General features: G+C 53.3%; 9 protein-coding genes across 9 annotated transcripts; 4 read left to right on the forward strand and 5 right to left on the reverse strand.

Annotated features, from left to right (window-relative positions):
- Window positions 1–1,332: 1,332 nt before the first annotated feature.
- Window positions 1,333–2,261, reverse strand: CCOS01_06762 (uncharacterized protein; the record flags this gene model as incomplete). Its single annotated transcript, XM_060454930.1, has 3 exons — window positions 1,333–1,554; window positions 1,911–1,956; window positions 2,197–2,261. The coding sequence occupies 3 exons, from the start codon at window positions 2,259–2,261 to the stop codon at window positions 1,333–1,335; spliced, it is 333 nt and encodes a 110-aa protein (XP_060314630.1).
- Window positions 2,262–3,712: 1,451 nt separating this feature from the next.
- On the reverse strand, window positions 3,713–4,838 carry CCOS01_06763 (uncharacterized protein; the record flags this gene model as incomplete). The annotated part of the gene is made up of 3 exons (XM_060454931.1): window positions 3,713–4,185; window positions 4,359–4,520; window positions 4,589–4,838. The coding sequence occupies 3 exons, from the start codon at window positions 4,836–4,838 to the stop codon at window positions 3,713–3,715; spliced, it is 885 nt and encodes a 294-aa protein (XP_060314631.1).
- A 469-nt stretch (window positions 4,839–5,307) lies between these two features.
- On the reverse strand, window positions 5,308–5,964 carry CCOS01_06764 (uncharacterized protein; the record flags this gene model as incomplete). Its single annotated transcript, XM_060454932.1, has 1 exon — window positions 5,308–5,964. One exon carries the CDS (start codon window positions 5,962–5,964, stop codon window positions 5,308–5,310), a length of 657 nt encoding a protein of 218 aa, XP_060314632.1.
- Window positions 5,965–6,727: 763 nt separating this feature from the next.
- CCOS01_06765 (uncharacterized protein) lies at window positions 6,728–8,049 on the reverse strand (the record flags this gene model as incomplete). The annotated part of the gene is made up of 5 exons (XM_060454933.1): window positions 6,728–7,151; window positions 7,204–7,227; window positions 7,278–7,725; window positions 7,777–7,929; window positions 7,998–8,049. The coding sequence occupies 5 exons, from the start codon at window positions 8,047–8,049 to the stop codon at window positions 6,728–6,730; spliced, it is 1,101 nt and encodes a 366-aa protein (XP_060314633.1).
- Window positions 8,050–8,404: 355 nt separating this feature from the next.
- CCOS01_06766 (uncharacterized protein) lies at window positions 8,405–9,281 on the forward strand (the record flags this gene model as incomplete). Its single annotated transcript, XM_060454934.1, has 2 exons — window positions 8,405–8,793; window positions 8,849–9,281. The coding sequence occupies 2 exons, from the start codon at window positions 8,405–8,407 to the stop codon at window positions 9,279–9,281; spliced, it is 822 nt and encodes a 273-aa protein (XP_060314634.1).
- Window positions 9,282–9,422: 141 nt separating this feature from the next.
- CCOS01_06767 (WD domain-containing protein) lies at window positions 9,423–10,595 on the reverse strand (the record flags this gene model as incomplete). The annotated part of the gene is made up of 4 exons (XM_060454935.1): window positions 9,423–9,615; window positions 9,675–10,079; window positions 10,148–10,247; window positions 10,301–10,595. The coding sequence occupies 4 exons, from the start codon at window positions 10,593–10,595 to the stop codon at window positions 9,423–9,425; spliced, it is 993 nt and encodes a 330-aa protein (XP_060314635.1).
- Window positions 10,596–11,179: 584 nt separating this feature from the next.
- CCOS01_06768 (uncharacterized protein) lies at window positions 11,180–13,876 on the forward strand (the record flags this gene model as incomplete). Its single annotated transcript, XM_060454936.1, has 4 exons — window positions 11,180–11,207; window positions 11,264–11,413; window positions 11,474–13,444; window positions 13,500–13,876. The coding sequence occupies 4 exons, from the start codon at window positions 11,180–11,182 to the stop codon at window positions 13,874–13,876; spliced, it is 2,526 nt and encodes an 841-aa protein (XP_060314636.1).
- Window positions 13,877–21,462: 7,586 nt separating this feature from the next.
- Window positions 21,463–23,411, forward strand: CCOS01_06769 (glucose transporter rco-3; the record flags this gene model as incomplete). The annotated part of the gene is made up of 3 exons (XM_060454937.1): window positions 21,463–21,578; window positions 21,747–22,016; window positions 22,079–23,411. The coding sequence occupies 3 exons, from the start codon at window positions 21,463–21,465 to the stop codon at window positions 23,409–23,411; spliced, it is 1,719 nt and encodes a 572-aa protein (XP_060314637.1).
- A 1,261-nt stretch (window positions 23,412–24,672) lies between these two features.
- CCOS01_06770 (IBR domain-containing protein) lies at window positions 24,673–25,258 on the forward strand (the record flags this gene model as incomplete). Its single annotated transcript, XM_060454938.1, has 2 exons — window positions 24,673–24,946; window positions 25,011–25,258. 2 exons carry the CDS (start codon window positions 24,673–24,675, stop codon window positions 25,256–25,258), a joined length of 522 nt encoding a protein of 173 aa, XP_060314638.1.
- Window positions 25,259–25,523: the final 265 nt, after the last annotated feature.

Raw genomic sequence — 25,523 nt, forward strand, 5'->3', positions numbered from 1 at the left:
ATTCAGCCGCACGTTGAGCAAGACGCCCACCCCCAAATACACTTTGCATAAGCAAATGGTCTCAACTTCCTTTCCAGAAAAAAAAACAAGACCTTTTTCCCCTATACGCGGGTACGCAACACTCATACACCCACACACCACACACACCTCTAAGCTATCAGAGGGCGAGTAAAAAGGGAACCTCCACTGGAAACAACGTTGAGCCTTGACGGGGCAAACGGGCTGACCGACAGGTTTTAAGGTGAAGCCAAGGTACGGAGTGTATATTGTCTCGGCGGTCGGCAAAAGCGTTTCTTTTGTCTTTTTTTTGAGGCTACACAGCGGGGTGGTAGGTATACCTACTTACGTGATACGTCTGACCTCGCTTATACAGCAACACCTACCTAGTACTTACGACTGCCCGTTTTATCCCACACGAAAAAAGTATTTACAATGTCGTCCTCGGCTATTCCGTTGGCCTCCCCCGTACCCCGTAGAGCACGCCGCACCGCAGACGGAGCCTGGAGATGAAGAAGAAGAGCGGCGCAACGGCGCGGAAGCCGGGAGTCGGATGTCGGGGCATATATTCGGAAAGCTCTGGGTATGTAGTTTCGAGCCTCTTTTGATCGGCGAGAGAAAGTGTGGGGAGCAGTGACATTCAACGGGGGGACCCTTGAGCCAGGAGCCAGGACCCAGGGCCCAAGGGAGGAAGAGCATCGCTTGGAAACTTCAATGTGGTGAGACGGTTGAGTCGCAAGCCTACATCACCGCTGACGAAAACCGCATAATTTAGCTTCTTCTCGTCGTCTTCCCCTTCTGCTTCTGCTTCGCTTCGCAATGACGACGATTGCCGCTGTGGTTTGCCGTTGGTAGCAATGAGCGATTGCCGGTAAGGTAAGGCAGTGTAGGGTTTGGCGACGGGTCCGGGGGGTGTGTTCCTTTACGGAGTACACGCAGGAGGGCAAGGTTAAGTTTAACACGCAAAAAGTGATGGGCAGGGTCGAGAACAGTCCATGTTCGTCACTCATTCGAATGACGGGGGACAGGGAACGAGGACGGTGAGTTCAAAAATTTGAAGAGTCCTTGGAGAGAGACATCGCGTGGGTACGTGTACCAGATCGGCCAAGGAGTTGGGTTCACTGCAGTCTGCACCGCGCTGGCATTGCATGGGTGGGTAGGTACTGAGTAGGGGCATGTAGTTATCTGTGCCTCGTGTTTCGCAGCCAGGACCGGGTTCGTTCGGGTCGGGTTCGATGAACTCTCCCAAAGTGATGGATGGGATGGATGGGAGCAAGCGGCGGGAAGCAAAAGAGATGTTTGGAGCTGTTGGAGATTTGCCCTTGCCATACCTACCTACATCAAGTATGCAGTACGGAGTGTGGGAGCGAGTATCGTTGCAACCCCTTTGCCTAGGCCACGGGTGACGTTGTTTCGAGATAAGGTCGCTATTAGAGTTTGGCATTGGCACGTCTTTTCTAACATTTGCAACGATGGTCGCCTACGAGTACCTAGTGTACCAAACCCCGTAAGGTAGTCTCTTTCTTTTGGCCGCGCAACGGCGGCCAGACCGGGTTCCTGTATCGCCGATGTAAGGTGTGAAATGCGCGGGAAAGTTGACGCAAGAACATGCGTGGCGTGCAGCGGTGAGGGGGGGTTGAATCCCTCTGAGAAGAGGGGTGTGCAAACTGCAAAGGGCTGGATGAAGAGAAGGGGGGGAAGGACATTCCAAGGATGTGTGGATGTCCATCTCACATGCATACCATCTGTGATCTGGGACATGCAGGTCCAATAGACTCGAATCTTGCTTCCATTTTTCATCGCATCTTTTTTTTTCAATGTAAGGTAGGTAGACTGGGGAGGATCCTCATAGTCCACGGGTTTCCCCGCTTTTGTCTTTTCCGTCTCATGTTTTTTTGACTGCGTACGCTCACACTTTCTTGTTGGGATTGAGGTTTCTCGGCGTGGCCGACGGTCAAGCTTGGTGATGTCGTTTTGGAATGCGTACTTGCATCCTTTTGACGTGCGTCTTGTTGTTTCGGACTTTAAACATTGAAAGCGATGTTGCCCCCCCCTCCCCTCCTTCCCTCCCTCGTGGGCTTTGCAAAACATGACACAAGCATAATGGCAAGTCACTCGAAGGTACGGTAGAGTTCCAAGACACAATTTCATCTCTACTATTGAGTCCCGATTTGCTTTACGGGTAGATTCGTGACTTACCCGGGCGTTGACAACCCGGTCTCCGAGTGCACACGTACTTGAATCGGGATGATAGGGTTGATCATTATGCGCTCTTCCTCATTCGCCTTTTGAATTTCAACATATTTTTGCAGGATGGTACCAGATGCGACTGCCGGATGCCGAGTTTTAAGGGTGGAGGAAAGGTTGCTATTCCTCACAGGTAGAAGTACACGGTGAGGCAGCGATAATGAGGCATCGGCAATTCCAGAGATATGCGTAACTTGTTGGTTCCCGGGGGGCGGTGGACGTATGTACTGGCTACCTACCTTACATCCCACTGGCACCAACATAGAAGAGGGGGAGGGTGTGTGAGATTGTGTACGACGGAATGACTTCGGAGTTTAGTGGTAGGTGTATTTCGGGTTTTTACTCGGCGCCCGGATACAAATGGGTGTGGTGAGGTAACAGGTGCGGAGGCCGTCTTCCGGCGGCGGATGACGGCGACGGCGACGGACGGACGGACGGACGGAGGTGGCCGAAGAGGGAGGGCAGAGAGGAGCAAAGCCAACCAGGGTATTGTAGAGATGGTGGTGTGCCAACGGATTCCTCGCCGTGAGTTTCCCAGTGGTGGTGGTGGTGACGGCTGGAAATGGGGCTTTGGGGCTGAACTGTGGCCCCGGCAGACGCAGAGTCAGCTCGTTTTCGTTATTAGCCTCGGTTTGTGAGTGTGTTGGTTCTAGACCCTTTCACAGCATGGTTATGGTTACATCTCTCCCCTCATGTTTCCTGACAACCAACAAGCCAACATTTTCACACTCTACACGAGAAAAGCCCCTGATTTGGGGACCCAGTTGGAGGGGCAAGTGGGAAGAGTATTGGACGAGGAAGGCAACTTGGACATCCCGAGGTTGTCAACGTCGAAAAACGTGCGATGGCGATTGCCTCCCGGAACATGGTTCAACCTAGGTAGAGCACTCTCTTTTTTTCGCCTCTTATATGGGCAAAGTACGAATACCCTCCACCACGTTATGGAACATGCTACGATGATTCGATCCTACCGTTACCGTTAGACGGGGTCCAAAATAGCTCTCCTATTGCGACTTAAGTCCTTGACTCGATCAGCAGCTTTTAGACTGTGGCGAAATCGAATGACTAGTGGCAGTGCGTCTGCGCCAGGGAAGGGGTGAGGCATCACCTGTAACTTTTTTTGTTGTTGTTTGATAGTATACAAATCGATGTTGTTTGTCTCCCGGCATCAATATCGAACGTGATGCTTTGCCACTCGTGATGAATACCGGAATCCCCGCGTGGGCTTCCGATCATCCACGCCTCCACCCTTAGGGGCACACCCTCTTCTAGATAGATAATCTGACAACGCAGAGAGCGCCGTACACGACTAGCAGAACGTGCGTATGTACACTTTCGCCCCCTCTCGGTCTTGCTTGAATCGTACAATGCTACCGTCACCCTGACCGGCACTTCTCTCTCCTTGACTCGAGAGTCTCGAATACATGGTGGGACGCGCTTGGCAAACTGGCCAACCCTTTCGCCCTACTCACTTGCGCTTACCCAGCGACTCGCGCACGATATTCCACACCCACCCATCATTAACGCCATGACTAGCGCCCTTGCCGCCGCCACTGCTACCACTGCTGCTCGCCTTCCCGCCCGCCTCAACGCTGTTGATACCAAACTGGCCGACGGGGCGGTAGTGATACCACCTCCGCTTCGCCATCAGCGCCGAGACGTCCTTGGTGTGCGTGACGATGCCGAGGCGCGTGGCCAAGGGCCCGCTGTCCGCGGCCACGGGGCGGAGCTCGGCGGCCGTGACGGCCGTGAGACGGGGACGGGTGGCGAGGCCCATTGTGCCGATCTCGAGTTGAGCTGTGGGCGGGAGGGTGCGGACGTAGCGTTCTAGGAGGGCGCGGGATTGGCGCGCGTAGGGGGGTAGGCGGAGGTAGATGTAGGTTACGAAGGGGGCCGAGGTGTAGGCTACGAAGAGGAAGGGGATGATGCCGCAGGCGGCCACTGGATCGGGTGTTAGTATATGTGCGATGGTTTATGGGATGTGAGAATGGTTTGGAAACATCAGATGCTGTGAGGTTTGTGTAGCAAAGGGGGAGGTTATCAGGAGGAGAATAGGGAATGATGGGATGGGAATGCAGTCAACGTGTGAGTGAGATATGGGGTGAGAAGCTTACATCCCGCTGCCTCAGTAAGAGTCTTATCTTCGGCGCGGACGTAGCTGGGAGCAGCTACGAAGCAGAAGAAGACGCATGAGAAGACGGTGGTGATTTTCCAGAAGGCCAGAAAGGCCGTCCGACCGGTGCCGGCGTGGTAGATGAGTAGTCGCTCAGGCAGTTCTAGTAGGTCACCGTTAGCTTTGTGTGCAGAGACAGTGAGATGAAGTATGAATGGGTCTACTACTCACGTGGGTTCCCGGCCCGAGGACCGGCAGAGCCTCCGGCGCCGGCTGAGTTCGGCTTCGGTGGTGTGATGACGGCCCGGGGGCCGGTGGTCGGCGGCGGTGGTGCGGAGGCAAAGGGCCGTCTCAGGCTACATTGCTGGTTCTGAAGAAGAGATTTCCGGAGGGTAGGACGGAGAGCGCATTGGCGTATCGTGGGGAGGATTCGTATCGTTTGTGGGGGTTGCCGTATGAAGGCGAGCCGCAGTAGGGACATTGTGAGGTTGTCCAAAGGGAAAAGGGGAAGAGTGAGTGAGTGAGTGAAATGGGTGGATTAGGGAGAGTGAGAGGTTGATGGTGAGATGAGAATGCTGAGGTCGGATGAGGTCACTGCACGCATCTACCTTCCCTGGTACTAATTAATTTTTCCCCACGCGACGCGACTTGACTTAATCGGTATCCAGCGCCCGGATGGTGTACGACATTTCAACATCGCCGAAATTCATGAGGATAACAATTAATCGTCACGAGCTGCAACTGGCATGAATTATTGTTTCTTCTTATTTGATTGACTCTCGGACACAAGTTGGCTATGCTAGGTTAAATGATTGACGTGACTGAAGACCGCTACTATGAGAATCCAACCTGGAAACCCTGCCAGATTCCCTACTAGCTAATAGAGCACCAAACAGCACCTCATCGTCTCAAAGCCGGTGATCCCGCGCCGAACCCCGCCGCCCTTCAAGTCAGACAATGTTCTTCTGAAGCCACTCCTTCCACTGGTCAAGCGTCCAGCCGGAGCTGATCTCGTTGTTCGGGTACCCGTCAAACAGCACCGTGGGGCTGACGTGCACGCCCGTCAACCGCGCGAGCTTGATGAGCACCTTGAAGTCGTTGGTCACGCCGTTGCCGACGTTGAGCGCGCCCTCGGCGTCGGGCTTGTCCGAGACGACGAGCAGGTCCAGCACCGCCTTCTCGTCGACGCCCACGGAGCCCGCGAGCTTGGCGAGGCGCTTGTACGTCTCGTTGCGCGGCTCGTTGACGACGTTGGCGTCAAAGTAGTCCTTTTGCGCCTTGAAGAGGGCGTCGCTGTACGCCCAGAACTTGGCGGGCGCGGTCTTGACGACGGCCACGGCGGACTCGTGAACCAATGTGCTCGAGGGGTGCCAGGGCTGGACCTGCTGACGGAAGATGACCTCGAGGTTGGCGGCCCAGGCCGGGTTCGCGCGGATGGCGGGCACGACGGCGTTGTAAAATGTGTTGAATTGCTTAGCGGAGTAGGGGCAGACGTAGTCGAGGTAGAGCTCGATGGTGTGCGGCTGCGCGGGGACGCCGTCGGCCGAGGGCTTGGGTTCCGCTCCGAAGGTCAGCTTGTGAGCTGCGAATTTGGGCGGTACGGCCATTGCTGGTGATGTGTAGCGGAAACGGGATGTGGCGGTGGTGCTTATGTTGCGTTGGAGGCGGGCAGTGTTTCTACTGGTGAGTGGTATCGTCGAACTTGAGGATGGGATGAGTGGGAATAGAGACGACGCAAAGATTGGGCGTCGAGTCAGGTTTAATAACACGTTCGAGGGGAGCTTCATGGAGCTTTGTCTGGGGGATATGAGATACCTACAGGTGGCCCAGCAGCAGCAATACGGATACCTTACCTGACAGAAGTGGTGACGAAAGGCCCCCATTGGAGCAGGCGGCGGGGGCGGGGTAGCTTCCGGGTGTTGATAGAGCTCCTTGTCCACAGAGTAGCTGCCAATAGGTGAGGTTTTGCAATCATGATGCAAGCGCACGAAAGCTTTGCTGACTGAGCAGCCTCGAAACTCACCATTAGCATCACGCAATTCTAGAGAATTCATGCGCTATCGTTCTGCGCCTCTTGGGCCTCGGCATGGCTAGTCCTCTAGGTCTATGATTTGGAATATACAGCTACGGCTCCGAGCTGCCTTTCGGAGTATAGACTGGCCCCTTCAACACCAAGTACCGAGCTCCGGGACTACCGGCCGGGCCCCTGCTGTCGGGTGCCCCACCGTGTGGCCCCGAACAATCTTGACAAATCCAACATCGGGGTCGGCTACACTCGACTACTAGTCACATACACCGGAGCAATGAACAAGCCGACTGTGACCTTTGACATGCTTCGTTTACACTCTCATCAGCGGAACGATGACACTCTTATGTTACAGTGTTCTTGGCCACGATGCCCCGCGCAAACTCGCCAAACGTTATGTGTTGCTCATTGTCCACCTCCTCGCCAAGGTTTGGCTGAGTGAAGACGGCCAACGTGTTACGCGCGACGCGTCCGTCGCTCACAGCTGCCCTGACTCCCCTTACGAAGTGCGGTACTGCCTTGAACTTGCCGCCCGTGATGCGCTCTAGAGCTTCGCCGGTCTGAAAAGCGATGCAGTCCCGCGGTATCTTGACCTGTACCGTCTCTCCGCCCCGCGATTCGATATACAGCCCTGCTGACGGATCGGGAGACGCGGCCAGCTCCGACAAAGGTGGTAGGCTTGCTATCGTATTGTTCGTGGCTTCAGGTACCACGGTAGAAGTCTCCTTCTCGTCGATGAACATGGCAGATGTCAGACCAGTCAGACATCTACCGAGTGTGTTAGTACCAGCAGCATCGTTGCTAGAAGGGGCCGACTAACCCATGATCTTTATGTCTCGAGCACCTTGTATCTATTAGTGGATTTCTGAAGGCGGTCACAATCCAGTGGCTCACCAGTCATCGTCGGCTGCACCAATCTTGGAAAGGGCCTCTTTCGTCTGCGGATAGTAGTGTAGAAGGCGCGCTTTGGTCGTGTTCGATTTACTGACAACGTGTTCAAGGTACCCTTTGGTATATCCTGGGATCTCAGACTCGGCAAATCTGTCGCATGCTCGGGCTACCAAAACGGCCGCATCAATGATGACTCGGCAAAGACTCTCCACACTTGGCTTGAACCCCGGAAGGACGTCTTGTGAAGGCCAGATATTTGGCGAGAGGTACTCGGGAAAGTTATTCTGGTTAAACTCGGCCGTCGGCTTAGCACAGTCGAGAGTTGCATCAACGTAGAATGCGCAGTTGGCATAGTATGAACCCTTGAATGTGTCGACTTGGCCATTCTTGAGTGTTTCTTTACCCAGGGACCAGCCCGTCAGGTATTTGGCCTTTTCATTCTCAAGCTTGACTGCTCATGTGTAAGCAGTGGTGGGCAGACGGGTAGCAATTTGCATCGTACCCAGCTCTTCCTCAGGGAGATTGCCCAAGTAAGATGCGTAAGATAAGGTCTGGTGCCTCAAATGAGTGAACTCTGGCGGCACATCCTTGACCACCAGGATACCTAGAGATTCGGGCCCAAAGGCCTCTTTCAGAGTCTCGAAGGGGATGTTGCCTATGATGTGAATTTCACATGTAAGCTGTTATCCGTTCCATCCTACGATCCTGCTCGACGGTACTCACCCTCCTTAAGGTCGTTGAGAGATACAACCACCGGTTGTGCGATCTGAACCATGGTGTTTATCTGAGTTGTAGAAGTTTAAAAAGGTAGCAACGAATGAAACAAGAAGGAATCCAGCCAGATCGTAGGCTCATCGACAAGCTTCCGCGATACCACCTGCCGGGTCGGTACCTAAAAGGTGGGGGAGGGGCACAGATAGCCCCTTATGTAATCACAACGTTCAAACGTCCCTCGAACTCTACTCATCACCATTCCCAGACTTCGAAAGGTCAAGCACGCACCCAAGATTGGCCAAAAAGAAAGCCTACCGGTTATCGCCGAAAACCGCATCGAGATAACGCAACTTTCACCTTCCTCATCGAGTCCTGCGAGCGGAGGGGGGGACACGAAACACGAGCGATACAACGCGATGGTCAAGCCCCTGTCTTTCAAGGGCGACAAGAAGCCCAAGAAGAGAAAGCGCGCGGAAGCCGAGGCCCAGGACCGCGACGCGCAGGGCGGGGAGGTTGCCCGCACCGGCGGAGCTTCCGCATCGACGGCGAACGCGGACGATGACGACGATAGTTGGGTGTCTGCCGATGCCGTGACGGATGTTGTCGGACCCGTCATGTTCGTCTTGCCGACGGAGCCCCCTACTGCTTTGGCGTGCGATGCCGTAGGCAAGATATTTACGCTTGGGATCGAGAATATCGTCGATGGCAACCCGTCTACGGCTGAGCCGCACGACGTGCGGCAGGTGTGGGTTGCGAACAGGATCACAGGGACGGAGCAGTTCAGGTTCAAGGGCCATCACGGACAGTAAGAATAATCTGCAGAAGGTTGTCGACGGGAGCCATGTATTAACGAGCCACAGATATCTGGGATGCGACAAGAACGGCGTGCTGTCAGCGACATCGGCGGCCGTCTCACCATTAGAGTCTTTCAACATCATCGCAACGGCGGATACCCCTGGCACATTCCAAGTCCAGACATTACGCGATACCTTCCTCTCTGTCAAGCCGCCGAAACCCAATGTTACCACCTCGGACGTCAGAGGCGACGAAGAGTCCATCACATTCAACACCACATGGCGTATCAGGATGCAAGCGAGATTCAAGCCGCGGCTCAAAGCGAACAAGGAAGAAAAGGCAAAGGAAAAGATTAGTCGCAAGGAGCTTGAACAAGCGGTAGGGCGCAGACTCGAGGACGACGAAGTCAGGAAGTTGAAGAGGGCGAGAAGGGAGGGCGATTACCACGAGCAGTTATTAATGTTGAAGGTTAAGGGAAAGCACGACAAGTACGGCTAACTCGGGGGATGACTTTCTTTGGCAACACGAAAAGGGGGAAACCATGATACCCAAACGCAATGAGCAGCATAGCCGTAAAACAATTCACTTTCGTTCTCAAGTTCTATTTTTCTTTACTTTTGCTTTCTTCGATTCTCTGACCTACGTGGGCCTCCAAGCCTTGATGTTACCGTCTTCTCCAGCAGTGTAGACAACCTGTTCGTCATCGTAGAAGCAGAACGAGCGAACAATCTCCTCGCCGTGGCCCCCCGGCAGACCGACGCTGCTCGCCCTGTCGAAGCCCCAGCTGCCTTCGGCGGTACGGGACAGGTGTACCAACTCAAAGACTTGGCGGCTGATTCACTTATTAGTTACGCTGCCAAACATTGGGAACAATTCGTCAACAAGACTTACTCTTGTGAGCCTGCACCGACGATAGCACCGCTTCCGTCAACCTTTGTCGTCATGTTGGCAATGTACTGGCAGCCCAGTGTCTCTCTTGCGTCGCCAAAGTCTACCAGAGCCGCGCCAGAGCCGCAATCCTCCGCGACGCTGTACACGGCCAGCTTCTCGTCGTGAGTCAGCACATAGACCTCGGTGTTGCTGAGGAAGGAGGCGTGGTGGACAGAGCCCTGGTTCAACGTCTGGACAACGACCTCATCTTCGTCCGAAATTCGTGTGTCATAGACGTTGACGAGGCCATCGGTCGATCCCGAGAGGAGGATGTGAGATTCTGAAGGGTGGAAGCGGAGTTCTGTGACGTCGTCACTATGGACTTCGTCGTACTGGAGCCTCTGCTTCGGGCCGGCTCTGATATCCCTATGGATGTGTCAGGAGTTCTGTGTAATCGGGCGGGGGTGGGTAGTCGTGATCCAAGGAAGGCTTACCAGAGTAGCACGGATGCGGTGTGGTTCTGGAACTCTGTGCCTAGTGCTATTGTGTTGCTCCTAGGGTCGCAAGCCATAGACAAGATGGGCGACTGAGTAGCTGAACGTTGTGTTAGTGAGATTCGTTAGATATTTCAGAGCGAGAAAACATACCCGCAAAATGAGCGACCTGCGGCTTTGACGCTTCCCTCATATCCCAGACTGAGACTTCCCCATTTTCTCCCGCCGTGCAAACGATAGAGTTTTGCCAGTCAAAAGTCCTAAGGCATGTCAAGTTGCCATGGTTGGTCTGGTATGACTTGATCGGACCCTGTCCCACTCGTGCGGGATCGAAGAGACTGAGTTTCTGATCTGATGAGATGGCGGACAGACCAGCGTTGAGGCGCTGAATGTCGAGAACATAGACATCGCCAAATCTATGGCCGTCAACGCAAGATAGGTTGTACATTTTCACGGCACCTTGACCTTTGGTGCACGGCTTATATGAGCATGGACCCTTGACCAAAAACTGAGATTTGCAACTACTTACTGAGCGTCGATGGTACACAGTTTAGACAGCTCAAAATTTGACCTCTCCTCTATGGTCTTGACAAGTTTGAAGATTTCCGCCCGCCTTATCACTTCCACCCGGCTGAGATCGAAATTTTGCAGATTATGAAATTCGTAGAAACTTGAGCAAGAATCACCAGTGAGCGTATTGGAGGACTGGTCAATGGAGAAGCGTTTTTATGCAAACCCCCGCGTTATACAAGTACGCAGCATTCAGAACTAGTGCCCGCTTACAGCGGTATTGCGTACCTGGCGTCCGGCTAAGTTAGCGACCAATCAAGTCTCGTTTAGTGGACTATCCCTGTTCATTTGGAGCTCCCAATTCCATCTACGTGGACCTAAAGCCAGGACAGCTGTTCTGAAAGCATCGAGCTGCGTAATTGCTAGGAATACCAACAAACCCTCTCCCGACACCGCATATCTGTGAGATATAACATGTCGCGGAACTTTGCGCTCGAATTTGGCACATAATTACCGTTCGAGATGAGGCGTTCTTTGCTCTGGCTAGGCCGTAAGTTAAAAGTCACTGAATCCAAACGGCTGAACGTAAGCTGACATATCATCAAGTGCTGTTGCAGGCAGCAACTGTATTCTGTGTCGACGAGCAAAAGGTCTTGAACGACTACGAAAAGAATCACGACAGCAGCGAAGGAAAGCATGCGAAAGTACAAACGGATGTTATCCCGGAACACCACACCCCACCTCCGAGGCAGCCCGGTATGTACACTATTCGCGATGGTGGGGGGAATGTCGGTTAACAGAGCTGATATCCCATAGGAGCGGACTTAGTCGAACTCGCAATCGAACAACTGATCAAGCTACCACCCCGAACCTACCCCAGACGTGAACGCCGCTATACTGTCGTCTATACCGTGCTCCGATATGCCCTCAAAGTCGTGCCCAGCCTGAAGGCTGCACCTGTTCCTGGTAGCCACCAGACACAGGAGACCAAGGTCACAGGTCCGTTGTTGGAGGCTGTGAAGCTGTTGGAACAGTCTGCTTTGAAAAACAACACGGACGCGCTGTACCTTCTCGCGGAGATGAACTTCTATGGCAACTACACCTACCCGAGAGACCTCAAGGTTGCTTTCGATCATTACCACACCCTCGCGACGGTCCACGGAAATCGCACGGCACAGTACATGATTGGTCTTTACTATGCAACTGGCATTGGCCATGTTGTTGCTCCCGATCAGGCAAAGGCGCTCCTCTACTACACTTTTGCAGCGATGCAGGGCGACACACGCGCGGAAATGGCCATTGGCTACCGCCATCACAGCGGCATTGCGACGCCGAAGAATTGCGAGGCTGCAAGCAAGTACTACAAGAGAGTTGCGGACAAGGCAATGGACTGGTACCGTTCGGGCCCACCCGGCGGCATGGCTTGGGTGGTCGAGTCGTATCGTATCGCTGATGAGCTTGGCGGTGTCTACGGCGAGGGTGCTAGCGCTTCGAGTGCCGGTATGAACGCCATCAAAGTGAGCCCCAACTCCGACGCCAATGCCGCCATTGATGATGTGATTGAGTACCTCGATCTCATGTCGCAAAAGGGCGACGCCAAGGCATCTTACAACCTTGGAAGGATCTACTACGAGGGGCAGAGGGGTCTCGACCGGGATCTGGACCTTGCTCGCAAGTACTTCTTCACTGTGGCGAAACGGTACTGGCGTAAGGACGGCCGTATCATCGAAAACCATAAGCAGGGTATCGAGAAGACGGCGAGTAAGGCGGCTGGCTTCATTGGCCGCATGTACTTGCGTGGTGATGGTGTCGACCAGAGCTTTGATCAAGCAAAGAGATGGTTTGAGCGAGGCATCTCTCACGGAGATGCCCAATCCCAGCATGGACTCGGTCTCATGATGCTTTACGGGTACGGGACGCCAAAGAATGTTGCCATGGCCACCGACCTCTTTAAGGCGGCAGCGGAACAGGACTACGCGCCATCCCAGATCGAATTGGGCGTGCTCTACCTGGACCAGGGCGGCGCAGAGGACGTCCGCATTGCAAATAACTACTTCGAGCTTGCCGCCAGATACGGCCAGATCGAGGCTCACTACTACCTTGCTGAGATGGTATACAACGGCGTGGGCCGCGACAAGACGTGCGCGATGGCTTTGGGCTACTACAAAAACGTTGCCGAAAAGGCCGAGCCGCTTGTTTCCTCGTGGGCCGAGGCGAACCAAGCCTACTACTACGGTGACGAGGAGCTCGCTTTCTTGGAATACGTCATGGCAGCAGAGCAAGGATATGAGCGCGCGCAGAACAACGTCGCTTTCATTCTTGATCCTGTCCAGTCACGACTCCAAATACCCGACTGGCTGCCGCTTCCCGAGTGGTTCGGTCTTCAGCAACATACCCGCCCCAACCTACTCAACAACCCTAGACTCGCCCTCATGTACTGGACGAGGTCATCCAGGCAGTCGAACGTGGACTCTCAGGTCAAGATGGGCGACTACTACTTCCACGGAATTGGTTCCGAGCCGGACGTCAACAAGGCCGTTCAGTGTTACACGGGCGCCTCGGACTACTCGCAGAGTGCCCAGGCCCTTTGGAACCTTGGTTGGATGCACGAAAATGGCATTGGCCTGACCCAAGACTTCCACTTGGCCAAGAGATACTACGACCAAGCGCTCGAGGTCAATGAGGAGGCTTATCTTCCTGTCACCTTGAGTCTACTGAAGCTCCGCCTCCGAAGCGCATGGAACACGTTCACTCACGGCCCGATTCACTCAATCCAAGACGATCCTAGTAAGTCAACACGGCGCATTCACCGAGATACACATCGGCTAACCACGCACATTAGAACCAAAGAAGGACTGGTCACTCAGCGAGTGGATTGCCAACTTCCTTCAAGACGACCAACTGTTCTATGACGACCCTTACTATGAAGACATCTTTGATGATACTATCGGCGGTACGGGCCCAGACGGCGTGCCGCTGGAGGACGACGGCATCGCCGAGAGCCTCATCATCGTCTTCCTCGCCCTGTCCCTGGTGCTTCTTCTCTACTACAGGCAGCAGAGGCAGCAGCAGCATCGAAGGGAGGAGGAGGCGCAGAGACTTCAACAGCAGGGGCAGCAGGGTCAACCTGCCGCAGCGCAACAGCAAGATCAGGGCCTTTTCCCTCCACCTGGCAACCCGGAATGGAACAACTGGGTCGCTGGCGGTATTGGACATTGAAGCGTTTGTATGAATACGGATAAAAAGAAGTAGCTGTTGGAGATGGTGTGTCTGATGGGTGTTGCAAGGATTAGTTGGGGAGGACGATTAAAGCATATTCAGCGCCGGCGTTTGGGAATGTCCAGGGAATAGGACTTGTTTCCTCGAGACTCGTTGCAATTCAAGAAGTTTTTTGCCATAGTCTTTTTGCTAATTGGGTACGGTGACTTGCTCCTTTGCCAACACCGCTTAAGATGACGAACAAAAGGATACTGAAGCGCCCACTCGTCTAACCACTTGCCTATTCCTTACTACTGTAGGGTTTCCAACTTTCCTAGGTCGTATCAACGTATGAAATTGACATTTCTTCGAGAGCAATGAATTTCTAAGGCGAATGTTGATGCTAGGTTCTCACCTCCAGAGCATATGATTTGTCTTCCGGCTATCGTTTCTCCAGTTTCGTTTGCTGGGCCTACAGCAGTTGGCGTTTTGAAGATGCCTTAGGGGGCTTTGGCGTAGGACACACATCACCAACAGGAAGCTAAACCCTTTGTCGATGAAGCCATCGCTACGCTGAACTTGCCCATCACGTAGCACGAAACCATCATTCTCTCGGAATGCGCGCGGGGAAGTGCGGGTATGCCTCGCGTAGTATGGGTAGATAAATTGGGTGACGCGGAGTCTACGAAGATTCTTGATCAACGACATCCAGCTCCGCAAGATCCCTCCCCATTGTGAAAGACTTATATCGCGTCTCGGGTCTCCAGGGCTCAAAGACATTGTGTACGGTTGGATGTATGCGTTGGTCGGAAGGGGAGTCTGGACTTTCGATGCAGTTTCGTAACCATCTTCTCCACTCCCTATCTCAGGCCTTTTCCATGAGGAAGGTTGAGATTCACCCATGTTTAGAGTTTATCATCAACTTCCAGTTTTCCATGAAGAGAGAATGGAGACTAGATACTGATAGGCTTCTATCGAAGGCCTTTATATGGAGCATGGAGGTCTGCTCAAGCTAAATGTGCTCCAACTTACGTCCTCTTACCATATAAACATCATCGAAATTCCCTGTACGTAGCTTAGGTCAAGTCCGTTATGAGGCGCTCCTTCTTGGACGCCTTCAGGAAGGCCCCAAAGGTATGGCAGAGTGGACCCACGTAGAGACCAGAGGAAATTGGGGAATTTTGACGATACGTTGCGAGAGCGCCCGAGTTGAATCATGCGTTTGTCTACGAAATCCTTCTATCATGATTTGACGGCACAAACGGTCAGCTAGGTCATCATCATGGGCGTTATTTAAACCAACGAAGGCCATATAGAGTTCTCCGGGTACGGGGGGTTGTATCATGAACAAGGCAATTTGGACCAGGTTCAGGGCGACCTCGATGATACTACCACGGAAACATTTCTCACTTCACAACGACACGGTGCATTGTGTTACGTGGATGTTGGTAATCGTAGACCAAACCCCGGCTTGGTATGAAGCCCATTGTTGTGGAGATAATAAAGAAAAAGATCCAAAAAGGCCAAACAGCTCCCGACTCGCCTGTTGCTGCTGCTGTTGGTGTTGTGTAAAGTTTTTCCTCGCCGGACGGGGGTGCTCGACTTGGGGGCGCTGCACTGCCGTCGATCGTTGCAGGCGGATCCGGAGGATCAGATCATCATCGAAGCCACACTTCAGCGCGCGTTGGTGGGAATCAATTGTCAAATCACACATATATAAGATGCACACCCGCCGTGTTCCCCACTGTATGTATACAATACAGGGCGTGGCAGGATTGCCCGTTTCCAACTACGAGTGGGCACTTTCCTTGGAGTGCTTGTGTTTTGCTCTCGTATTGGACGTTGCTGTATCTTGGGCACTTTCGAGTATCATTCATGACGGATGGTATCCCGCTCGAGTAAAGGTTCCTATTTGCTTTTATGCTCCATTGTTATCCACTGATAGCTTGCCCACTGGCCTTGTAGCAAACCACCAAAGTTGCATGCAGTAGGAAACATTACCCCCCTTGTTGCCAAACTACAGGCGCATGTTGCACAGTCGAGGCTCCTTCCCGTCCCTGCGAACTTGTGGGATGAGGCTGACGCTGACGGTGAGCCGAGTATTTGCAATCTTTGGGGGCTTAGACGATACATTTCTAGAGAGCCGTCATGTCACCGGCAGATGTTCTGAATATCCGATGTACCCATGTCAGACATAGCCTGCTGTCCTGCCCATGTAACTGGAGGCAATTGCCAAACGGATTTCTTGGTACCATCGGCTGTGGGAACGTTGAGGATTTAGCTATCCATGTAATGGAACTCCAGGAAGGAAGTAGGGGTAAGTGTTGAAGGCTCAAATGGCCATGTTCAATGTACTACAAGAGCTCGTCAGAGATTGCAACATGAAGTGAACGAGTAGGCTATCGGAGCAAAACCTGAACTTGGGCAGGGTTTGCTTGACTGCAAATCACCAAAAGATTCCAGACTAACGCCGTGGCGTCTAGCGATATATAAGTGGCTTTGCCCACACATTGGGGAATGGCCTGCTATGAGACTTACCATGCCAGGGCTGTCAACTTACAGTAAGAGGCTAGCATGAGATGAGGCCAAATAAAAGCACCAGCCAGGGAAAACCAGGCCCTCTGACGTCCTCTTTGTTGTCCAGGTGTGACTACATTTGTGAATGCCCGGGCAAACGTTCCAGAAGGTCGAGTCCGGACCGTTTTCCATCCTTCTCCTTCTCCCTCCTGTCAGTGCGCTGCTCGAGTAATATCTCGTAGGGCGAAAGTGTGTTGGTTCCACGAGACTGTGCGGGCCTTTACCTTCGTGCGTGTAGGCTGGCCCAGAGCTGATTCGCAATGCATCTGCATGTCAGATTACTTGGAATGTGGTGCTCGTGGCTTGCCGGTGCAGATGAGACAGCATCCCTCGTGTCTCGGAAGTCTCGCCTGGCTGTTTCATTTTCACTAGAAAAAAAAGTCGACTTTGATTGCTGCTTTGAATGGGTAGACCTTCCTGCCATCGGAAGCTGAAGCTAGCGAGCTGCCTTATCAGCCCTAGAGAAAATATGGGCTGGAGGAAGAGCTGTGCCGCCTCGGGTCTCCGTATAAACACGGGATTTGTGGTAGATGCCCACGGGGCTCCATTCTCGTAGTCCTATGGGAGCTGACGGCTGAGGGTGTTGTCTGTCGCAAGCCTCCTCTCACAAAACGCCTACTACTTACTAGTCTTGGGAACTGTCGTTAGAGCTTGGGTGAAAACACAGCATCAACTGTCAATGAGTCTTTCACCCGTCTACGATTTGGGATGGTATGCATCTGCCACAGCTGGCAGGGCCGGCAAAGAATACAGTTGCTGGTGAAGTGCATAACCGACCTCGAGGCGAGAGGCACATAAGCAGCATGACTTGGAAAACATGAGAAAAACCAGGACAAATCGACGGGTGAGCATCGAGGTCGGAAAAAGTGATGGAGGTGCGGAAAGAGCTGTGCCGCACGCCAGCATGGTCATGGGGTGAGGTGAGGTTGCGAGGGCGTCGTCGTCGTCGGCGTCGGCGTCGGCGTCTGGGGAGGGCGGGTCTTCTCTGAGTGGACAGAGTCTAAAGACTGGAGCCGGGGCCGCGGCTGGAAGCAGCGAACATTCAAGTCTGGGGTTGCACCTCAGTAAGGTAAGGTTGATTGTTGGAGCAAGCTTGCGAGGAATTCAGAAGTTGGCAAGCGAAGCTGACTAGCTATTCGGGGGGTCGCTTGGCTGGTCTTGGTTTACTGTAAGTTGAACTCAAGAATGTATGACGAGGAATCGCGGTAAACGTGTAGTAGGTATTACTTCGTAGTGTAAGTGAAAGTTGACTAGCGCCAGTGCCGCCCATTCTCATTGGTGTCCATACCAGAACTTCCCTTCGCCTGCGGTCCTGCGGATACCTACCTTACCTAAGGTATTCCGAAGTACCTGGCAAGAAAGAAGTCCGCTGGCCGGTACGAACTACGAGCTAAAAGAGGGGCAGCTGAGAATTAGCGATAAGGTACGGAGTACGGATAGGTACGTCCCCAATTCTGTCAGGGCTGGCGGAGTTTCCCCGCAATTTGTCTGCGCGAACTGAGGTGATCTTTTGTTCCTTGTCCGCCACCCCTGCCCGGCTTTTGTCGGATGGCTTGTGGAGAGATCACACTGTGTCATTATCAGTAATCCCGCTGTCTTGAGCTGGTGGTCTGATGGGAAAGCAGGCAAGCTTCACAGTGTGTTGGCCTGAAAGATGAGTTGGCTCCTCGATGGTGAGATGAACCCCGGATTAAGCTAACACTGTGTGCCGACACCAACGGTCTCTGCATTCCGCACACACACACGCACTCTCTCACTCTCTCGCTCACACACCACGCATCTCTTGAATCGTAGACACGCGATACCAGTCGAGGACAAGGCTCGGAATCATGAAATAAGCGACCGCCGCCGCCGCCGCCAGCGGATACAGACTTCTCTGTATTGCGCTCTGAGCATGACAGCGCCATCGTTGTCGTCATCTATACAAACGTCTCCTCATCACGGCAATACAACACCTAAGGGTACGACGGATACTCAAGCATCGTCCCTGAATATCATCCGCCTTGTCAGACTCAGCTGGGGGTAAGACGGGTCACGAACGGCTGCGCGGCATCGAATGGGGACCCTTTCCCACGGCTTGCACGGGGTACAAGGTAAGGTGGTGAGGTAGCAAGCAGCAGGCACTCGTGGCACCGTCACATAGCTGAGAAGCCAGGGCAGGCCGCTGCTAATGACTGCTTATCAAAATTAGACCTGCCATGAGAGTGGTGGGCTGCCGGGCTGTTGTCAAGTGGTCAGTCAGTCATATCTCACTGTTGTCCGCAACCCGAGTGGGAAAATGGTACGACGTACGATGCCCAAACCCAGCAGCATAAGGTACTTGTTGCAGTAGAACAACAGCCCTCCAGCCAAGCACCAAGATAGCGTCCAAGATGCAGGAGACGCTGAGTCAAGGCAATGTAGGCTGAATGCATGTGCGGCCTGCACGATACAGCACAGCACCGGCGCGAAGCTCAAGCAGGAAGCCACGATGCTAATTAGACAATACTACCAAATTACCAATGGAAGGTACTCTTGTCGCTGTCAGTATCCGTACTCCGCAATCACTCGCAAGAGACAATGGACGGATAGCACAGTGCGTGCGAGAAGCCGACAGGTCCAGTCAAGTCAAAGTCCGTCAGCCCGTCGCCTGCAGCGTGTTTGCCTGGCTGGGCTAGTGTCGTGGCCGCTAATGCAGAGTCGCCTTTGTTTGCCATTGAGAGACATGAACCAAGACCCCCGATCCCAAGGACGAGGAAGGGAAAGTACCTTGAGGGTAGTCAAGGGAGGGAAGCAGGCGCCTGCGTGCTACACCTCATCAGCACCGCATTTATACATGTCTGTAAGGTATTATTAGGGTAGACAGGACAGCTCTCAAGACATAGTTTTTGCGGTGTTCCCCTCGCTCGGGACACCCATGGAAACTACAGTCACATCAGACCAAGACAACTAAACCTCCACTGACACTGACTGCTGCATGGTCAAACTGTAGTGTACACGCAGCCCTAGAGATGCTTCAACGTCTGTGTGTCGTCCTGTCTGTCGTCCCTGAACTTTTTGGAAGTTGAGTTTCTCCAGACCCCGACAACCCGATTTCCAGGGAAGCCAGGGGTAATGGTCAGACATCCGACAAGAGATTCCATTGGACATACGGGCGGAGGTTGTTGGCTTGGCTTTGCTTTTCTAACAGGTTTCCAGATGTTTGTGTATGAATGCGTATACGCAAGCGGCCGTGCCGAGAATGAAGTTCATCCTTCCGCCCCAGGATTGACTTCAGTTTCTCATGATCCAAGTTCCTCCAGACTTCAGCGTCCCCCGCAAATAAGGGGAAACCTAGCGTCAAACCATGGAATAATCCAGCAAGTTAGGTGGGTGATTGACTACATTTTGGTGAGAGAGATGCATCAGTGCAGTCGCGTGTGTAACACTTCAGTTCCCTCAGCCACTCAGCCTCCTAGGTACCTCGTCTATACTCCGTACAACAGCTTTCGCTCCAAGCAAACTCAAGAGGCTCGACTATGGAGACCCGACAAGTTAAGAGAATAGCGTCTATTCAAATCCCTAGGTATCACAGAATAAGATGACCAGCAAGCTGGGAAGCTGGCGAATCTCATCGAGGTACGAATACTGATTCGTACGGTCCAGGCATGTCCACTACATAGCACTTTACGGGTACAATGCCCCGTTCAAGTCCATATTTCCATCCCGCCTTTCATTTTCTGGCGCCAAGGGGGAACAGAAGCAAAAGACGCCATCGCCAGATGCGGAATAGTCTTGGGAAAGGGGTATGTGACTGGCGAGGTGAGCACGGCCGGATGCACCACTCTTGCTCAAAGGAGCCAATTAGAGCCGCAGCCACTGGGCTGGGGCCTTCGCAAAAGCAGCAAAACCCAAGCACAAGACCTAGCAGAAGATTCAAGAATCGAGGTCCCCAAGAGAGAGGAGCAAGACGAGGGGGACAAGACAGGCGCAGTCACTCGTTCCCAAGAATCGCTAGTCGCCCATACTGTGGGAGACGAGGGGGGGAGAGCCCCTCAAAAAACTGTGCTGATCCACGGTGCCACGGGTCCTTCGTCCTTCCCCTTCCCCCCTCGTCCCTTCAGCAGATGGGTGGGCGAAGATGGATGTGGCAGAAGTCAATCTTGTTGGTTGCGTCGAGGCTTCACAGTGTTTGACTCTGAGTCTGTCCACGGGGCAGCTTGATTGTGCCTTTTTTCTGCCCATACCTCGCAACTTGAATTAAGTATATCACTGCGTCTCGTATGGGCCCTGTCACCTTTTCGCTACGTACTGTGGTACTGCTGGTGCTTTTTCTGCTTTGCTTTTTTCCGCGCTGATGCTGTGTGCTGTGTGCTGTGTGCTGATGGCGGGGGTGAGACTCGACAGAGAGCGCTGACCTGAGCGTGCTGAGGTAAGGCAAGAATTGGAAGAGGGAAAGTCTTGCTGCTTTTCTTGCCCGCCCTCCATCTCCATATTTCCCCTTGCCCTCCATCTTTCTGACTGGTTCATCTTCCGTCTTGGGTTCCACACACCCCAGACTCGCGCTGTTCACAGTGTTCTCTGTGCCCCAGGCCCCCATCCTCTGAGGTGCCTCGCCGCCCCCGTTCTCTCAGTCCCAGGACTCCCAGACTCTCAGACTCCCACTGTGCCACTGTGGTGGGCGTATGGACGCAGTAGGTGGGCGGTGGTGGCTTTTTTGGTGGCTCCTTCTTCCGAACTGGACTGGACTGACTGCCTACCTTAGTCGTAGAGTATCCGGGACCCGACTGCCCGACCTTTCGTGCTTCTTACCTTCGCCTGTCTCCCTGCTTCCTTCTCCACACCCCATCTGCCTGTCCTGTCCCATTCCATCCTATCCATCCATCGTTACCCACACTTCGTCGATTCACCACTCTTCACTCGCCCGCCGTCCCCGTCTCCGTCGCCCGTCACTTCACTCAAATGGTCGCCGGCCCATTTCCACCTCGATTCTCGACGACCCTCGAGAGTTTCGCCCTCTCATAGTACAACGCTTCCATTCTGGATTGCTCGAGCCGAAACCCCCCTTCACCATGGCGATAGCCATGGGCTGGCAGAAGCCCGACAATGTCGCCGGCTCGTCGGCCCCGGCCATCATGGTCGGTCTGTTCGTCGCCTCAGGCGGATTGCTCTTTGGCTACGACACTGGGTAAGCACACGCAAACCCCTATGCGCAACGCGGCAATACGATCGAGCACCACCGTCAACGACAAACGAACGAGACGAGGAAAAGAACGCGATGGCGCTGGTGCTCATATTCGTGTGTTCGTGGGGGGATTCTTCCGAGACCTGGACGCTGATTCGTGACGGACTGTAGAACGATTAACGGTATCCTCTCCATGACGGCCTTCCGACGAGACTTTTCCACCGGTTATACCGAAAACCTGAAGCCTGCTATTTCGCCCGCCGAATCCTCCATCATCGTCGCAATTCTAAGTGCCGGGACAGTCCTCGGTGCTCTCCTCGCCGCACCCATCGGCGATAGTTGGGGCCGTCGCATTTCGCTCATCTTATCCGCCGGCGTCTTCAGCTTTGGCGGTATTTTCCAAGTCTGCGCGCATGACATCCCAATGCTCTTGGTCGGAAGGTATGCTTAAAGGATTGGTTGTGTCGGCTCATCGCGCAACGCGTCGCTGACCAAACGCACAGGTTTTTTGCTGGTGTCGGCGTCGGATCTATCTCAGTTCTCGTCCCAGTCTATCAGTCAGAAATGGCCCCGAAGTGGATTCGTGGTACACTCGTCTGCGCCTACCAACTATCCATCACGATTGGGTTATTGTCTGCGTCCTTTGTCAACATCTTGACCGAAAGGCTGGACTCGGGCGCCGCCTACCGCATCCCGCTTGGCCTTCAACTTGTGTGGGCCGTCGTCTTAACCCTCGGTCTCCTCGTCCTTCCCGAAACACCACGCTTTCTTGTCAAGAAGGGCAAGCCAGAAGCCGCGGGTTTATCACTCAGTCGCCTCCGTCGCCTCGATATTACCCATCCCGCCCTACTCGACGAGCTCCAGGAAATCGTGGCAAACCACGAGTATGAACTCACACTTGGCCCAGACTCATACAAGGAAATCTTTTATGGGTCGCCCCATCTTGGTCGAAGAACTCTCACTGGATGTTGCCTTCAAATGCTGCAACAACTTACGGGTATCAACTTCATCATGTACTACAGCACGTCCTTCTTCGATGGCGCCAGGGTTGAGAACCCTTACGTGAAGGCTCTCATCATCAACATCATCAATGTTGTTGGAACAGTCCCGGGACTCCTTGTCATCGAATCCTGGGGCCGTCGCAAGCTGCTCATGGTCGGTGCCATCGGCATGGCAGTCTGTCAACTCCTCATCGCCTCCTTCTCTACAGCTGCCGGAGAGAACCTACAGCAGGCTGCGCAAACCATTTTGATCGTCTTCTGCGCCATCAACATATTCTTCTTCGCAGCATCGTGGGGCCCCGTGTGCTGGGTCATTACGTCCGAGATATACCCCTTGAAGATCCGTGCAAAGGCTGCTTCTATTTCGACCGCTTCCAACTGGCTCTTGAACTTTGGCATCGCATACGGTACTCCATTCATGGTTGGTCAGGGACCCGGCTATGCAGATATTGGTCCCAAGATCTTCTTCCTCTGGGGTGCCTTCTGCATTCTGGCCGTTCTATTTGTGTGGTGCATGGTCTTCGAGACCAGCAAGATCAGTCTTGAGCAGATTGATGAAATGTACGAACGTGTCGACTACGCCTGGAACAGCACCAGGTTCGAACCCAGCTGGAGCTTCCAACAGATTCTAGACGAAGGGTGGTCGCCTAGTGGTCAACCCCCACCGGAACACGAACTGCAACAAACACAGACAAATTCCACTTCACAAACGACGCAAACCTCACAAACAAACTCAAATTCAGCAACATCAACAAACACCGGCGCGACTGCGAGCTCGACGGAAGCGGAAGCAAAGATGTTATCCCAGATGGGTAATGTGGACTTCAGTTATTGATCATTTATACCCATCTTCTACTTTATATCTGATGTTACTATTACCACTCTTTTCTTTCTTTGTCATTTCAAATCATATCCCGGATAGCAGCGTCGGAGTTTACAATGTTTGGAGTTTATGGGGGGGTTCATTGGCCATAGCCACCGATGGGCGGTTGGTTCTGGGGGTTCATTCTGGCGGAAACAGGTCTTGCCACTATATTGCAGCGCAGCGGTCGTTTGGACAAAGCAAGTAAAGATATCACGGTCAATGTCGACGAGAATATCCCATTATGGTTTGACGAAGGAGTCAGCTTTTATGGCGTAAGGGAGTCGATGATATATCAAATCCACCTCTTTGGGCATAACACCTTAGTATGACGGAGCGGTGGGAACAAGGCCGGTTTCATCCGGTCTAGAAGATAGGCAGGGGCAAGGCAGCTCTTTTGTCATCTATCAATTTGAGTCAAGTCAGTCCGTCACTGTTCAATGACACTTTGCTGTTTTCCATGACACCTGTGACCTGTGACTGGGTACGATTTCTCGACACCACGGTACACGTGCCTAAGAAAGTAGCTTTGGGTCCGAAGTAGAAAGTGGGAAATCCTGTCCCGGTACTTTGGCCGTATCTATCACATGCCCCACGACGAAAAATCAATATCTTGTTACTGATTTAGTTGATTTGTGCCTTTCTCATGGATTCATATGCAAAGTTGAGTCTCGGATAGTAGCTCCGCAAGCAGATACATTTTACCTGCCCAGCAGAGTTGAGGCCGATTTGAATATGCAAAACATGGCCTAGGAAGAAGAATCTACTGCAGCACGTATTCCAGCATCGACCTCCATATTTATTTTCGAAAGAAGCATGGTTCGAGAGCTCCCCCTCCTCCCTCCCCCTTGTGGCTTCACTATGAATCCATGAAGTGCTACTTATCCTATGTGTCGTGCATATAATGTAACTACGGGTTCTTATTCTTCGGATTGAAGGGAGTCTGTACGGTGCTTATTGAGAGTGACTGGGGCCGTATAGTGATGGATAAACACATTCACTGGATTGTCAGTACGCCTCGTGACGCTGAATGAAGGAAAACTCCATGTCCATTTTGAGTACTTCTTCACCGCTGACAGCCTGTGACTCCGATGGGTCGGCAATGTGCTACTAGCCCGTTAGAGAGAGAGGAAGAGAGACATCCAGCATCGATACTCCTCCAGACGATAGCCAACACTCATAGAGCAACACCTTGCCCCATGGAACGCAAAGGAACTAGACCAAACCTACAAAGATGGACCTCTTTCAACGCCTCGACGAAGATATTACAAACATCATCATTGAACATGGTTTCCTCAACCTCGACACGTTGCGCTTTGCGACGGAACGGGAGGTCGAGCGTGCTGCCGTTAGGGCGCTCGAGATGGCTACCCCGGATCAGCAGCTCGCTATTGCCATGAGACAGAGTGTCATGGGAATAGAGGGCGACGACGCCATTATTCATGAAAATGAGAACGAGGCCAACGATAATGATGCCAACGATAACGCCGGTAACGTTGTCATGGAGGGTACAGGAGGTTATATCGGCTGGGAAGAACGCAATCGCCTTCTGACTGATACTCGAAACAACAGCGCAGAAACCTCAGACGCTGAAGACGACAATGACATCAACAACGACGACAGAACGGAATGCGTCGTCTGCTTCACGGCACGACAACCCCTCCACCGCCTCCCCTGCGGCTGCCGAATGTGCCCCCGCTGCCTCCGGCGCTGTCTCCGCGCGGGATTACGCCCAGGAGGCTGGCCGCCGCGGTGCTGTCAGCCCCTACAACCAGAAAACGTCGAGCAGGCCGCCGGCGAGGGACGGCCGCGGCTGGTGAGGCTGTATAGACAGGTTCGGGTTGAGGAGGAGACGCCGGGCGGGGAGAGGGTGTATTGTGCTAGGCCGGAGTGTGCTGCGTTTATACCGGCTGCTGGTGGTGCTACTTGTCTTGCATGTGGGCAGGGGACGTGTCGGCAGTGTCGGAGACCGCTCCATCCGGGACAGCTGTGTGGCACCGAGGCTGAGGATGCGGCGTTGATGGATGTCATGGACGAGCTTGATTTTTCGCCTTGTCCTAGTTGTCGGAGGATTATCGAGCGTGC

Source organism: Colletotrichum costaricense (assembly GCF_030867565.1).
Source record: "Colletotrichum costaricense strain IMI 309622 chromosome Unknown Scaffold_6.1, whole genome shotgun sequence".
In the NCBI taxonomy this organism is placed as follows: Eukaryota; Fungi; Ascomycota; class Sordariomycetes; order Glomerellales; family Glomerellaceae; genus Colletotrichum; species Colletotrichum costaricense.